This window comes from Scyliorhinus canicula, chromosome 11 (genome assembly GCF_902713615.1).
Source record: "Scyliorhinus canicula chromosome 11, sScyCan1.1, whole genome shotgun sequence".
Lineage (NCBI taxonomy): Eukaryota > Metazoa > Chordata > Chondrichthyes > Carcharhiniformes > Scyliorhinidae > Scyliorhinus > Scyliorhinus canicula.
The window spans coordinates 123,158,026-123,175,104 of NC_052156.1; the positions used below are offsets into that span (position 1 = coordinate 123,158,026).

The 17,079-nt window shown below is 45.0% G+C and overlaps 1 protein-coding gene across 14 annotated transcripts in view; it reads right to left on the reverse strand.

Annotated features, from left to right (window-relative positions):
* LOC119973345 (mucin-2-like) overlaps nt 1-17,079 on the reverse strand; it is a 186,120-nt gene that overhangs the window by 25,917 nt on the left and 143,124 nt on the right. For all 14 annotated transcript variants that reach the window (XM_038811279.1, XM_038811274.1, XM_038811268.1 and 11 more), the window contains 4 exons: nt 15,224-15,283; nt 15,045-15,104; nt 9,761-9,820; nt 1,396-1,449 (listed from right to left, as the gene is read on the reverse strand). In XM_038811279.1, coding sequence (XP_038667207.1) covers nt 1,396-1,449; nt 9,761-9,820; nt 15,045-15,104; nt 15,224-15,283 — 234 coding nt within the window. The remainder of the gene's footprint in view (nt 1-1,395; nt 1,450-9,760; nt 9,821-15,044; nt 15,105-15,223; nt 15,284-17,079) is intronic.

A 17,079-nucleotide genomic window follows, 5' to 3' on the forward strand; every position in this document is an offset into this window, starting at 1 on the left:
AAATTCAGATAGATGTTGGATGACACAATGAGATAGAATGCGGGCCTTTAGTGTCTAGGAGCTGGTTGTGAATTTGTCCAAAGTGAAATGGAAAAAGCCTCATTCCTCTGTGGTAGAAAAGAGCCTGTGTTAATGAGTGTGAATATAATCAATTCAGTTCTGAATGGGTACAAGTTCACAGTACAATACTCTTCAATACAAGCTGATAATAAATTGGCAATCGTATTCAGAGGCACCATGAAAACAATAGATGCAGGAAGTAGGAACTTCAAATTGGCAATGAAGGCAGTACTCCTCCACATCTCGAACAATGGCAATTTACTGGAGTAGAGTGGATGCTAACTTGCTTTGCATCTACCTCCAATAGCTTCAACCTGGGAATATATTCTCTCAGAAAGAAATAAGGGTGGGATTTTCCAGCCCTGCCTGCCAGTGGGAGCTTCCAACCCCGCTGAAGACAACTCCCCCCACCTGCTGTGGTTTCCGTGGGTTCCGTGGCAGCAGGGACGGTGAGCGAAACAAACCGCCATTGATATCCTACCGGCAGCCAATGACGAGCCGCCACCACTACCACCAAACATGCTGAGGGAAGGTTGGAAAGCGTTCCCTGAATTTAACTCTAACTGGACTTTGAACAGATAGGTGGTGATAGGCTTGTAAACTCATCCACAGTTACAGAATGAGCACATGCTATGTTAATTCCCAAGTTTCATTGCCTGCCTAGAATGAGTAGAGACTGACCCTTCCTTCAACATGGGATCAATCTGTCTGCTCATTCGACATTTGGTCAGCTCATATGATCTTGGAAAACTTTAGTCTTGTGCCGACTGTGCTCAGAACTTGGGAAGGGCAGTGACTAATCAGAAAACTGCACAGTCTATGAAATTTAAAAGGACATCGTTATTTAAGTGTTGGCACGGGAGAGAGGCGCTACACTAGTTCAATTACCAATGAGATTTTACTTGAACTGGGCAGCACGGTAGTATAGTGGTTAGCACAATTGCTTCACAGCGCTAGGGTCCCAGGTTCGATTTCCGGCTTGGGTCACTGTCTGTGTGGAGTCTGCACGTTCTCCCCGTGTCTGCGTGAGTTTCCTCCGGGTGCTCCGGGTTACTTCCCACAGTGCAAAGAGATGCAGGTTAGGTGGATTGGCCATGCTAAATTGTCCTTAGTGTCTAAAATTGCCCTTAGTGTTGAGTGGGGTTACTGGGTTATGGGGATAGGGTGGAGGTGTGAGCTCGGGTAGGGTGTTCTTTCCAAGAGCCGGTGCAGACTCGATGGGCCGAATGGCCTCCTTCTGCACTGTAAATTCTATGATAAAGTCAATAATCATATTTAATTGGCTAATTAAATTTTGATGAAAAGTCTGGTCGCACATCACATATTAATTGTTACCTGTAGTGGTGCTCCTGATTGGCCGACTTGTGGTTGTTTTCACTGTTGGATATTCTAAATAAAACACAAAATAGCTACATGACAAATTCTGTGGGAAAATAAAGGAAAATCAAGATTCTAAAAATGTCTCTGGCTTCATTCACATTATAGAACTTACGAGTACAGGTACCAATTAATATGAGCTGATCAGATAAACACATTTGATTGCATTTGCTTGTTATTTGGACCCTTAAAAGCTTCAGATATTGCATGTCTTTGTTTCTGTACATTAGGGGCTGGTTTAGCTCACTGGGCTAAATTGCTGGCTTTTAAAGTAGACCAAGCAGGCCAGCAGCACGGTTCGATTCCAGTACCAGCCTCCCCGGACAGGCGCCGGAATGTGGCGACTAGGGGCGTTTCACAGTAACTTAATTGAAGCCTACTCGTGACAATAAGCGATTTTCATTTCATTTCATTTTTCCAAACTGCTGGCTGCTGTAAATACATATGCTTTTCACTTCAATACTTATGGCACTCAGATGGGAAATTCCAGGCTGCCCAAATCTCAAAGGGAAACTTGAAGCATGCTGCCAGAATGGTTTGCAATTTGTATATTATGAGGAGTTTTCTGAAGTCGAGATAAGTAAATTTCAGACCACGATGATTTAAAATTTTAACATTTATTCAACCAAAGGAAACAGAAAATGACATTTAAAGACACAAGGATACCTTTACACTGTTAACAGTATGTCACAAACATTTCCTAAAACATATGGGTTCAATAAACTCAGTGCTAAGACCTGCTTTTGATGGCAACAGTAGATTTTCAAGTCGATAAACTTCCAGTAAGGTGACCACACATTGCCCTGCTGCACTGAGGGAAATCTCACACAAACTCTCCTCTGAGGGTGATGGTAAAACTGGTATTCACAGGTCTGGCTTCAACACACACTGCCTTGTTGAAGATCTCACAGCTGCACACAACAACCTTCAGTCGCTTCTTTTTCTTTGATCTCTCATTCTAATGTTTCCACAGTCCTTTAGAATTTCCTCTTCCCATAGTTGATCAACTTTTTTTTAACATTGTGGCTAATGTATCTATAAAGCAAACTTACTATTTCACCTCACACATCTACAATTTCCCAATTGTATAATTTGCCTTTGAAACCCAACAGTCAACTAACTAGCTTACAAAAGCATTAATACGTTCTTGGAATTTCTTCACCCATATTTACTCAAAATATCACATAAATAAAGCTAGCTCCTTATATTGAAAGAGCTTTGTTTTCACTTGCTCAGAAATCTAGATGAATTTGCAGGATATTCAATCAGGAAAACTCTCTTTAGTTTAGTTCAGCTACTGATTTTGTCACAAATCCTCTAATCGTCTGAAGACAGAAAAATGACATGTCACTATATATGGCATTGACTGAGCTGCCAAACAAATTTATTAAATAGGAAGATATTAACAGTAACATTTTTTGCAATCATTGATAGCTTAACTAACTTCTCGAATTGCTGTAAGTAAAGCTTTGCCACAAATTGTGCAAAACTATAAGTAAATTAATAGCAATTTTTTGATCTAACATACTGTTAACTGTATAAAGATGTACTTGTGTCTTTAAATGTCATTTACTTTTTTCTTTAGTTGAATAAATGTAAACATTTTAAATCATCGTGGTCTGAAATTTACTTATCTTGACTTCAGAAAACTCCTCATAATATACAAATTGCACCAACTATATGCAGACCTCCAGTTCCTCAATACTGCAATTGCTCTTCCCTTAACCCTCACTCTGCCAGATATCTTCCCTGTCAATTGAGTTCCTTGTCCTTTGATGCATTCTCCCATTCAACTCTTTGCCACTCACTGATTGCACCTGGCTTTTAGGAGCTCTGATATCATAAACAGCTTTGGCTGTTCAGACACCATCCCTCTTGTTAAAAAGCACCATCCTCTTGCTCCTCAATAGATGTCTTCAAATTGAACAGTGGATCACCAGTCATTGGGCAGCAGTTAAAAGCCCTCTCCCATGGCGAGTTTGCTGGAGGAGTTTAATCGGGCTTGGAGGATGATGGCGGGGGACCCCACTGCCTTCCCATCTCTGCCTTGATTATGTGCTTTTTGAAACAATTGTCAAAACATGCACATATTTGAATAATGGCCAGTGAAATGTATTTTGCAACAAAACCAAAATAGCGGTTTTGAATCAAATTGTTTGCTCCTGTCTTCTGGGTAGATGTCTTGAACAAAGTGACCAATTATTCCAACAACATAGGTGCCGGAATTCTTCGCCCAGTCACTGGCGGTGGGATTCTCTGGTACCGTGACAGCGCACGCCCACCCGTGGGGTGGTTTCAATGGGAGTTCCCATTGAAACAAAAAATGTTTCACATTTGTCACAATCACTTGTTCTGAAGATAAGTATAAAAAAGCGCCATTGTTTACCAGAAAGGTACCATTGTGGGTGTTGTCACTGTTTTAGTCAGGAATCCATAAAAGAGGGAAATATTTTAGTTAGAATGACAGATAATCCAGAAGGAAATCACAAATGTATTTCCCTGATTGGCAAAGCCTATGCTCAAGCGAATTCTAAAAAGAAAATTACGCCGTGCTTTGGGGTAAGTGGTGAAGGGACAGCACTAATCATTGATCAAGTCAGCTGCTGTTTGTGGGTCTAAGTGCAGCAAGTTGAGGGTGTATTCAATCCAGCCAATGGGGGTGTTGTCTACCAGCCAGAGAGCCAGTGGAAGCCCTGTATTGCCTCCTTTGGGGAAGGCCAGAAGCACCGTCACCTTAACTGCAACAAGCATTGGATGCCCTCCCAAGATGTTGGAACTTATGTCCCCTGCCATCATGTCACAGAGAACTGTGATGGTCTGACAAGATAAACACGAATGTCTAAGGCATCAGCAGTGATTGGAAATTATGGATTGTTGTGTCTCTGCTTGTAGATGCATCCTGGTGGATAAGGTCTTCTGCATCTTCACGCTCAGGGACAATTGACTCAATCAGCTGCTTTCTGCAGTTGCTGCCACATCAGCTTCCTCACAGCCTTTACTTGGCTGGGTGCAACTGCCCTCCCCTCCCTCCTTCTCCTGAGTTCCTCCTCACTGGAGGAACCTCCAAAGTGAACAGTTCTCATGGTTCAATGTTGCTGCTAGGAACCTTGCCTTCCAGGGCTCAGCTCTGTCTGGTGGCAATCCCTCCATTTTTTACTATTCCTCAACCAGGTGCAGACGCCCAATAAAAAAAAGTGAGCACTGCACCTGAGCTCAGAACAGTGAGGAATAGTTAGATAAGAGGCGGAATTCTCCGCAAGGCCCGACACCGTCGGGAAACCCGGAGAGGTTCACGACGGCGTCGGAAGCCTCTCCCGGCCCCCTATTCTCCCCTCCCCAGGGGGATAGGAGGGCCGTACCGGGAAACTCGGCTGCCGGGCCTTGTCTCTGGCTTCAAGGCCCAGCGCGCCAAGAATGATGCTGCCGCGGCGCCTAATGACGTCAGCCACGCATGCGCGGGTTGGGCAGCTCAAACCCCCGCATGCGAAGTTGCCGTCTTTCCCCTCAGCCGCCCCGCAAGACGTGGTGGCTTGATCTTGCGGGGCGGCGGAGGGGAAAGAGTGCGTCCCCTTGAGACGCCGGCCCCTCCCGAGCACGGTCGTGGTGCTCGATCCCCGATCCGCCCCCCCACAGGCCCCACACTTACCTGGCGCGCCATGTTCACTACGGCAGCGACCAGGTGTGGTTGCCGCCATCGTGAACAGGTCGGGAACGGCAGGCCGCTCGGCCCATCTGGGCCGGAGAATCGCAGGCCGCCGTCTCTCCGAGCGGCGTGTCACAAAACCGGACACGCCATTTTGGGGGGGGGAGGGGTGGGAGAATAGCGGGAGGTGCGGGAGCGGACCTCCTGCTATTCCCCCACCCATCGTGGTTGCGGAGAATCGCGCCCAAGAACTTGCAATTAATAAAGCTGTTGGCACTTAGCAAGTATGTAACTGGTGGCAGATGTCACTGTGGTTGTCGGTACTGGTGGTGTAGTTTCTAATAAGAAGGAAAATAATTCAACCTGTTACACTGCTCGTCTGAATCAGATGTAAGAACATGCCTGCTGCATGTAGCCAAGCACAAAAGTTGGAAACATTTATTCACTTCTTCGTCTACTCAAAACGATTTTGGCGGAAAGAGAATACGACTACTTAATGGTCCTTACATCCAGCCAATCAATTCCATAAATATAAATTGCTAGAATTGTCACATAAGCTAAATCACGAAGTAATTTAAATTTTTGTTCACAATGGACAGTGGAGCATCTTACAACAGAGTGATCCATATTGACCCTATCCGTCAAGATAAGCAGTGGCTCTAAAAATATACACTAAACCAGGATCACACCCAATGTAACCCTGACTTTTATTTTGGAATGTGCAGGCTGTGTGGGAGGGAACATTGGGTTGCGGTGTGGCAGCGTGACTGCACAGCTTCATGGGAATGATGGTCAAAGTTACCAGAGCCCAACAGCGCCAATCATACCAAGGTAGACAGGGTTAATGGGAAGCCATGCTGTTGAAATATTTATTGCAGGAGCCACCAGCACCATTTTCTTTTTAATTCATTTGTGGGATGTGGGTGTCGCTGGCTAGGCCAACATTTATTTCCCAGCCCTAACTGCCTTTAAGAAGGTGGTGGTAAACTGCCTTCATGAAGAGTTGCAGTCCATATCCTCGCAGCCCCACAATGCGGTTAGGCAGAGAATTTCAGGATGGTGGACATGAACACAAGATGTGAGGTGAGAGCACAGCTCCAACAACACTCAAGAAGCATGACATCACCCAGGAAAAAGCAGCTCACTTGATTGGCACCCCATCCACCACCTCAAATTTTAACTCTCTCCTGCACCAAGGCAAAATGGCAGCAGTGGGGACCATCTACAAATGCAGTGCATCAGCTCACCAGGGCTCCTTTGACAGTACCTTCCAAACCCTTGACCTCTACCACCTAGAAGAACAAGGGCAGCCGATGCATGGGGAAGTTCCCTGCATCAAACATCATCCTGATTTGGAACTATATCACCATTCCTTCACTGTCCTACATTCCTTCAATGAACATCTCTACATCTGACCTTATGATGGATGGAAGGTGACTGATGAAGCAGCTAAAGATAATTGGTCCTCGAACATAATCCTGGGGTATTCCTGCAGCAATGTCTTGGGATTGAGATAATTGACTTCCAACAACCACATCTCCCGATTCCCATTGACCCATGTCTTGGTAGAGCTCCTTGACGCAGTCAAATGCTGCCTTGAAGCCAAGGGCAGTCACTCTCGCTTCACTTCTTGTGTTCATCTCTGTATTGAGGTCAGGAGCTGAGTGGACCTGACAGAACCCAAACTGAGCATCAATGAGCTGGTTATTGCAGAATAAGTGCTGCTTGATAACAGACCACATCATGTGCTGTTACTATTCACTGGGAAGAGTGATTAAATTACTTCCCCTGACAACCTACATTTTTGTCACTTCCTTGATAATTGTGTGCAGACCAAAGTGGATTTAATGCAGAGGACCCCCAACGCTAGCTCAAAAGGCGATGGCAGAAAAGCTATGCAAAAGCTGATATAATTTCCATATTGACTTTTCATATAATTTATTACATCTCAGCTACACAATTTCATCACCGTGGTGCAAAGATTATTAATCCAGCACAAAACTCATCAAAGCACTAGGGTGTTTTTCATATTCATAGAGTACAATAGAATTATAGAATCATAGAATCCCTACAGTGCAGAAGGAGGCAATTCAGCTCACTGAGTCTGCATTGACCGTCTGAAGGAGCACCCTACCTACCACACACACACCCTATTCCTGTAACCCCACCTAAGGGTTGGACACTAAGGGGCAATTTAGGATGGTTAATCCACCTACCAGCAAATTATTGGATTGTGGGAAGAAACTGGAGCACCCGAAGGAAACAAACGGGGAAAATGTAAAAACTCCACACATACAGTCACCCAGGCCGGAATTGAACCAGGGTCCCTGGCGCTGTGAGACAGCAGTGCTAACCACTGTGCCACCGCGCCACCTATATTCATATTCCGTGCCTTATTTCACAGATCAGTGGGCTGATTTTCAGTTGCGTGCAAGACTGAAAGAGAGGGGGAAATTAAGTCCCAAGGAAGAATTTATTGCCAAGACTGGAGAGTCTATTGAGAGTCAATTTTCCCGTGGGTATCGAAACAGAAACTGCTGGATCCTGTGGCTGGGTTCAGAGTGGTCAGGAGAGGGTGCGGCAGTTGGATCAGCCAATGAATGAGCTGAGGTAGATGGACTGCACAATGCTCTCTGATGCTTTGACAACCTCAGTGACAGGGTGTGACAAATATGTTTGGTAACTGTAAAAGTGCTATTTAATAGGAATATGTTACAATGTCCCTTATTTGCTTGGGCTGCAATTGCCAATCGGGAATATGGACATGATGGCCTATCGACGCTGCAAAATAATTCATCAATAGAGTTGTATCCTGTTCCACTGAAGATAATATCAAGTGCAAAATTTCTTACAAACTGACCAATACATTGCAAAATAATGAACAACGTTACAAACATTTTCAAAGCAAACAAAATTTGAAGTAAAAAATTCAAAGCCACATTTTATAATATATTGGCAGTGACAGACCATATAGAGTTAGAATGGAATCCAGTGATGAAATAGACTTAGCACAAGATACACAATCACTGCCACTTACCAGGTGTGCACAGTAAGAAGTCTTACAACACCAGGTAAAAGTCCAACAGGTTTGTTTCAAACACTAGCTTTCGGAGCACTGCTCCTTCCTCAGGTGAAAGAAGAGGTATGTTCCAGAAACATATATATACACAAATTCAAAGATGCCAGACAACAAGTTCTTCATCCAGACGCACAGAACAGCCATGGGGACCAAATTTGCACCTCAATGCGCCAACATCTTCATGCACAAGTTTGAACAAGACCTCCTCACCGCACAGAACCTTCAAACGACGTTATACACCAGATACATCATTGACATTTTTTTCCTTTGGACCCACGGCGAAGAATCACTGAAACGACTACACAATGACATCAATAAGTTCCATCCCACCATCAGACTCACATGGACTACTCTCCAAAATCAGTTATATTCTTGGACACACTCGTCTCCATCAAGGACGGTCACCTCAGCACTTCGCTTTACCGCAAGCCCACGGATAACCTCGCGATGCTCCACTTCTCCAGCTTCCACCCTAAACACATTAAAGAAGCCATCCTCTATGGACATGCTCTCCGTATACACAGGATCTGCTCAGATGAGGAGGAGCGTAACAGACATCTACAGACGCTGAAAGATGCCCTCGTACGAACAGGATATGGCGCTCGACTCATCGATCGACAGTTCCAACGTGCCACAGCAAAAAACTGCACCGACCTCCTCAGAAGACAAACACGGGACTCAACCGACAGAGTACCCTTCGTCGTCCAGTACTTTACTGGAGCGGAGAAACTACGACATCTTCTTCGCAGCCTTCAACACATTATCGATGAAGATGAACATCTTGTCAAGGTCATCCCCACACCCCCACTACTTGCCTTCAAACAACCGCGCAACCTCAAACAAACCATTGTTTGTAGAAAACTACCCAGCCTTCAGAACAGTGACCATGACACAACCCTGCCATGGCAATCTCTGCAAGACGTGCCAGATCATCGACATGGATACCACCAATACACGTGAGAACGCCACCCATCAGGTAGGCGGTACATACTCGTGCGACTCGGCCAACGTTGTCTACCTCATACGCTGCAGGAAAGGATGTCCTGAAGCATGGTACATTGGCGAGACCATGCAGACACTGCGACAACGAATGAACGGACATCGCGCGACAATCACCAGGCAGGAATGTTCCCTTTCAGCCGGGGAACACTTCAGCAGTCAAGGGCATTCAGCCTCTGATCTCCGGGCAGAATCGCCGAGCAAAAACTTATAGCCAAATTCTGCACACATGAGTGCGGCCTCAACCGGGATCTGGGATTCATGTGGCATTATATTCATCCCCCACCATCTGGCCTGGGCTTGCGAAATCCTACCAACTGTCCTGACTTGAGACAATTCACACCTCTTTAATCTGGGGTTACTCCTATCTCTGGATCTGTAAAGACTTAATTACCTGCAAATGCTCGCATTCTAAGCATTGTCTGGCATCTTTGAATTCTGTATATATGTTTCTGGAATATACCTCTTCATTCACCCAAGGAAGGAGCTGCGCTCCGAAAGCTAGTGTTTGAACCAAACATGTTGGACTTTAACCTGCTGTCGTAAGACTTCTTACTGTGCATCCTCCAGTCCAACGCCGGCATCTCCACATCATGACTTACCAGGTGTGGTGCTGGTCATGGATGTAGTTGAAGTTGTTGTCACAATCGGAGGTGTAGTTTCTGCAGAGGTGAAAAATACTTCAACCTGTTACACTGCACACTGGGGATTATAAATTTACTTGTCTACTGCATATTTCTCAGCAAACAAATTCTGGAAATGATATCTATTCACTTGTTTCTTAATCTATTCAATTAACTTAACGTAGAGAGAATGCAACTATTAAAAGATACATATTCAGTACACTATTGCACAAGTAAAGAGTTTCTGGAATTGTGACGTTGATTTGATTGCATTGCTCATTGAAATTTGGAAAGTATTAATTTTCAAAAGCCATTGGAAACTTCTTAAAACAGACAGGTCCATAGTGGTTTTAGCGGTCAAAATAAATATTGGCTCTAAAAATACATGGGCTGCTATCCTGATAATTATGCCAGGGTCACACCTCCCACAGCCTTCTACACTGACTGGACCAATAGCTGTAAGGACAGTGAGAGGTCATGTGTTCAAATGTTAGTGCTGTGAGTCTGCACCATCTTAATTGGACGCTTATCTTATCTTTTTTACTACCACCCACCCATCCCTGTAACCCCACCTAAGTGTGAAGAAAGATTTGACAGATTGCCATCCCAACCAGTGCACCAGTCACTTTCTTTGTATGTTTAAGGACAGCTTATTGGTTTAAAATGCAGAAGACTGCTATGCTAGCCTGAATAGAGGTAATAGCTCTTTTAAGTTGGGTTGCATTTCCATGCAGACTTTGGGAAATACTTGATCATATCAATGCAGCTCAGTGCCTTCTGCTGTCAAAAAGAGGAAGTCAACGCACTTAGCTGCTTTTGATGTGGTGAGGACCCGTCAATCATAGCAAGAGCATTTATAAACACTGTGGTTCGTACCAAAGAAGGTTAATGGAAATGCATTCAAATGTAAAGGGAAAGATAGGTCAACAGTACACCAAACAGCTGTCTCTAGGGTGTTAACTGCCAATCGCTGTGAAATTGAATGAAGAGCTTCATTTCAATAGCTGTCAAGGGATTTGAAGTCCTTTGAACTGTACTGGTCTTTTGAGGACGCCTCTGACACTAGTAACAGCTACTGCTTTGAACACCTTTGTCCAATGCAGCAGACGTTACGAAAGGGTAAGTGAAAATACAGTGATTTTTCATCTTGCTGCCTGTACTGCTCTTCAGCTTTCAGGCAGGGATCCCTGATGGGGTGGGGGGGTTCTCTGTTGTGGGGTCTCTGATTGGGTTTCTGTCGGGGGGGGGGGGGGGGAGTTGGGTCATGCTCATGTGTGTGCTATGGGGCGGTGATGATGGGGGGTGGGGGGAGAGGAAGCTCCAACATGTCAGCGGGGAGGGGGGGGCATGATTTACATTGTGGGGGGGAAGGGCCAGCCACCGAAATTCACTCGCTCGCTCAAAATGGCTGCCCAATACTGCGATTCCCACGAGACCCCGCCATGCATAAATTAACATGGTAAAGGAAGGGAGTTGCTCCTGGGCGCCCCTCCTAGTGTTAGCGGAGATCAGGCGCAATTCTCTCTGGCAGGGGAACTTAGTCTCCCAAACTCAAAATCCAGACTCATATGGATAGCATATTTGCTTAAAATGCAAAAGAGTCCTATACCAGCCTGAAAGGAGGTAACAGCTATTCTAGATTGAATGGCATTGCCATGCAGACTTCGTGAGATACTTGATCACATTCCAGTTTCAGATTCTCACCTCCATAGTGTAAATAATATTAATCAAGCACAACATTTGACTGCATGAGTGATCTAACATGAGTTTATTTTTCATTTCAGTGCTCTATTCCACATTTCAAAGATCAGAGGATGGATTATCAACAAGAGTGGTGTATGAGCAAAGTGAAGTTCTAGAGAAGAACATATTGCCCAGTGGCCACCGGACTCTATTTTCCTGCAGGTATCGAAGAAAAATTGGCGATTCCTGAACCTGTGCTCAGACCTGACAAATATTCAGATTGAGTTTTGCTAATTGATCTGTACAATGCATCAAATGGTTTGGTTGTACGGCTTACTCTTATTCCTTAATATCCACATCCTCAGAGGTGGCACTGTCTGCCAAATAAACGTTACAAATGATGAAGTGTTATTTAATAAGAATATATTTTATAACATACACCCCTTTTTTTTGAGCTTCAACACTGGGGACACATACAGTTTGTGCAAGTGCATGCACATGGCAGGATTTTACCTCAACTGGTACAAATCCCTTACCTACATCTTAGTTCCACTAAACAATAAATTAGGAGAACCGTTTCCTAAAAGCTGCCTGAATGTTACAAGAAAGCAAAAATAATACGAACATTTTCAAAGCAAATAATAAGAATGAAATATCTGTGATAGAAAGTGAAAACTTGAATTTGTTACCTACTGAATGACAGACCAGGTGGAGTTAGAAAATAATCCATTTGTGGAGACAGTCCTGGCACAATTTGTTAAGATGTAGGACCATACGACGTAGGAGCAGAACCAGGCCAATCTACCCATCGAGTCTGCTCTGCCATTCAATGAGACCATGGTTGATCTGATGTTATTCTCAACTCCACTTCCCCACCTTATCCTGACAACCCTCAATTCCCTTACTGATTATCATAGATCTGTCTTGGCTTTGAACACACTTTGAACGACCCAGCCTCTACAGCTCTCTACGGTAAAGAATTTCACAGATTCACTACCCTCTGAGAGAAGAAATTCCCCGTCTCGTCTGTCTTAAATGGACGATCCCTTACTCTGAGATTATGACCTCTGGTCCTAGACTCTCCTACAAGAGGATACATCCTCCCAGGTTCTACCCTGTCAAGCCCCCTGAGATGCCTATATGTCACAATATGGTCACCGCTCATTCTTCTAAACTCCAATGAGTACAGGCCCAATTTACTCAACCTCTCCTCAGACGAAAAGCCCTAAATACTCGGGATCAACAAAGTAAAGCTTCCCTGGATTGCCTCCAATGTCAATATATCTTTCCTTGGATAAAGGGACCAAAACTGTTCACAGTATTCCAAACTGCTGCCACTTACCAGGTAAGACGCTGGTGGTGGACGTAGTTGAAGTTGTTTTCACAATGGGTGGTGTCGTTTCTACAGAGCAGAAAAATATTTTGATCTGTTACCTACTCAGTGACAGACTACATGGAACTACAAAATAATACATTCCTGGAGTCAGTCTTGGCGCAATTTATTGAACCACTGCCACTTACTAGGTAAAGTGCTGGTGGTGGATGTAGTTGAAGTCGTTGTCACAATGGGTGGTGTCGTTTCTACAGAGGGGAAAAATATTTTGACCAGTTTCTCAGATTCATGTGCATCAGGTTTATAAACTTACCATTCTGCTGCATGAAGCTAGTAATAAAAGTTCTGAAAATTACAACTATTCACTGCTACTTAGTCTACTCAATTAATGTCCTGAGTGGAGACAAAATACACCAATTTAAAGATTGATATTCAGTACTTTAATTTCACAAGTAGCAGAGTTTGCATTCCAGTGACACATTTTCACCTCCATACCTCCATAGTGTAAATAATATCAATCCAGCAAATTTGACTGCATTCTAAAACTCGCTGCATTTCATACTAGAATTCCACACCACGTTTCAAAGATCAGAGAGCAGATTCTCAGTTGCCAACAGAACAGCAAAAGAACAAAGTGAAATTCCGGAGAAGAACTTATTGCCCACAAACCACCAGACCCGATTTTCTAGTGGGTTCCGAACAAGGACTGACAATTGTATCTGTCTCAGAGTGGTTAACAATGGATCTGAAAAGGTTTCACAGTTCAATCTGTCTGATGTTAGGAGATGGATAGGCTGCACAATTTTCACTCACTCGTTGGGCGTGATTTAATGGCCATGTTGCTGCCGAAAAGCAGCTCACCACGGCGCAGCGTGGCCCATAAAAGCCGGGAGACCTCGCTCCCGGGATCTCCCGGGGTCACAACACTTCGTGACATGTAATGGAATTTCGCGAGACGTTGCAATGTGAATCCCGCCCATTGTGAGCAGGATCACGTTTTTGCAAATCTGCATATTAAAGCGAGACAGCTAGTCTCACTGGAATGAGCAGATTCCTGAGTTATCTGAAACATGGGATTAATCTCCTTTGCCGCCCCCTCCCCCCCCCCCCTCCCCCAACACCCGCCCAGGGAATCCCCATCCCAAACATACCACTGCAAAAATGCCAGCTTGGCACCACCAACCTGGCAGTCCCCCTGCCATCTGGAAGTGCCCTTGGGTACAGTTTGGTTGTACGGCTTACTCTTATTCCTTAATATCCACATCCTCAGAGGTGGCACTGTCTGCCAAATAAACGTTACAAATGATGAAGTGTTATTTAATAAGAATATATTTTATAACATACACCCCTTTTTTTTGAGCTTCAACACTGGGGACACATACAGTTTGTGCAAGTGCATGCACATGGCAGGATTTTACCTCAACTGGTACAAATCCCTTACCTACATCTTAGTTCCACTAAACAATAAATTAGGAGAACCGTTTCCTAAAAGCTGCCTGAATGTTACAAGAAAGCAAAAATAATACGAACATTTTCAAAGCAAATAATAAGAATGAAATATCTGTGATAGAAAGTGAAAACTTGAATTTGTTACCTACTGAATGACAGACCAGGTGGAGTTAGAAAATAATCCATTTGTGGAGACAGTCCTGGCACAATTTGTTAAGATGTAGGACCATACGACGTAGGAGCAGAACCAGGCCAATCTACCCATCGAGTCTGCTCTGCCATTCAATGAGACCATGGTTGATCTGATGTTATTCTCAACTCCACTTCCCCACCTTATCCTGACAACCCTCAATTCCCTTACTGATTATCATAGATCTGTCTTGGCTTTGAACACACTTTGAACGACCCAGCCTCTACAGCTCTCTACGGTAAAGAATTTCACAGATTCACTACCCTCTGAGAGAAGAAATTCCCCGTCTCGTCTGTCTTAAATGGACGATCCCTTACTCTGAGATTATGACCTCTGGTCCTAGACTCTCCTACAAGAGGATACATCCTCCCAGGTTCTACCCTGTCAAGCCCCCTGAGATGCCTATATGTCACAATATGGTCACCGCTCATTCTTCTAAACTCCAATGAGTACAGGCCCAATTTACTCAACCTCTCCTCAGACGAAAAGCCCTAAATACTCGGGATCAACAAAGTAAAGCTTCCCTGGATTGCCTCCAATGTCAATATATCTTTCCTTGGATAAAGGGACCAAAACTGTTCACAGTATTCCAAACTGCTGCCACTTACCAGGTAAGACGCTGGTGGTGGACGTAGTTGAAGTTGTTTTCACAATGGGTGGTGTCGTTTCTACAGAGCAGAAAAATATTTTGATCTGTTACCTACTCAGTGACAGACTACATGGAACTACAAAATAATACATTCCTGGAGTCAGTCTTGGCGCAATTTATTGAACCACTGCCACTTACTAGGTAAAGTGCTGGTGGTGGATGTAGTTGAAGTCGTTGTCACAATGGGTGGTGTCGTTTCTACAGAGGGGAAAAATATTTTGACCAGTTTCTCAGATTCATGTGCATCAGGTTTATAAACTTACCATTCTGCTGCATGAAGCTAGTAATAAAAGTTCTGAAAATTACAACTATTCACTGCTACTTAGTCTACTCAATTAATGTCCTGAGTGGAGACAAAATACACCAATTTAAAGATTGATATTCAGTACTTTAATTTCACAAGTAGCAGAGTTTGCATTCCAGTGACACATTTTCACCTCCATACCTCCATAGTGTAAATAATATCAATCCAGCAAATTTGACTGCATTCTAAAACTCGCTGCATTTCATACTAGAATTCCACACCACGTTTCAAAGATCAGAGAGCAGATTCTCAGTTGCCAACAGAACAGCAAAAGAACAAAGTGAAATTCCGGAGAAGAACTTATTGCCCACAAACCACCAGACCCGATTTTCTAGTGGGTTCCGAACAAGGACTGACAATTGTATCTGTCTCAGAGTGGTTAACAATGGATCTGAAAAGGTTTCACAGTTCAATCTGTCTGATGTTAGGAGATGGATAGGCTGCACAATTTTCACTCACTCGTTGGGCGTGATTTAATGGCCATGCTGCTGCCGAAAAGCAGCTCACCACGGCGCAGCGTGGCCCATAAAAGCCGGGAGACCTCGCTCCCGGGATCTCCCGGGGTCACAACACTTCGTGACATGTAATGGAATTTCGCGAGACGTTGCAATGTGAATCCCGCCCATTGTGAGCAGGATCACGTTTTTGCAAATCTGCATATTAAAGCGAGACAGCTAGTCTCACTGGAATGAGCAGATTCCTGAGTTATCTGAAACATGGGATTAATCTCCTTTGCCGCCCCCTCCCCCCCCCCCCCCCCTCCCCCAACACCCGCCCAGGGAATCCCCATCCCAATCATACCACTGCAAAAATGCCAGCTTGGCACCACCAACCTGGCAGTCCCCCTGCCATCTGGAAGTGCCCTTGGGTACAGTGGTAAAAATGGGTGATTGGTTCATGACCACATGTTAATGCTCAGTACTGCAGGTTTTTGTGTGTATCTGCTTGGTGGTCCCAGGTGGTGGAAAGCGGGGCAGCATTCTCTGATTCAGGGGCTATGTCCCCACGCCGGCATGGGAACGGCAGAAACAATGGCGTAAAATGGCCACCGATTCCCCGTTTTGCTGGGGGCTAGCATGCCGGCAGCGTACAGCACCCGGCTCTAGCAGCCGATAAGGTCTGGAGAATTGCTGGTCTGTGGTTGCGCATGTGCACGATGGCGGGCTGCATCGGCCGTGCCATGCTACATGGCGGAGGTCGTTCGCAGACCCGGCCCACAAAATATTCCCCCCCCCCCACTTTGGCCGGCCCGCGCGCCCCAGAACACCCCCCCCCCCAAACAGTGCCCCCAGCCCCTAATAAAGTCCCCACTGCCCTTGGATCAGTCCTCCCTCAGCTGTGGCGGCGCTGGACTGAGTTCGCAGTGTCACGCCGCATTCCCAATGGGTGAGACCATCAGAGACCCACACCGTCGGGAACAGAGCATCAGGGGGCGGGCCTCAGGCAATGTCCTGAGGCCGTCGATACATGCCGATGCATACTCGTACTTTGGAGGGGGTGGAGCATCGTCACTGTAGGAGATTTTACCGTATGGTACGCACGGAGATGAGCTGACCATTAGGTCGCAGTCTATTTACCATTCTTGCATACTGTCAGTGGAAGTGTTTGCCTAAACTAGACAGAAAACCAAGGCAGATAGCACTCTCTCTCCTACGTCATTGATTCCCGTCCACCTATCATCCTGTCTGTC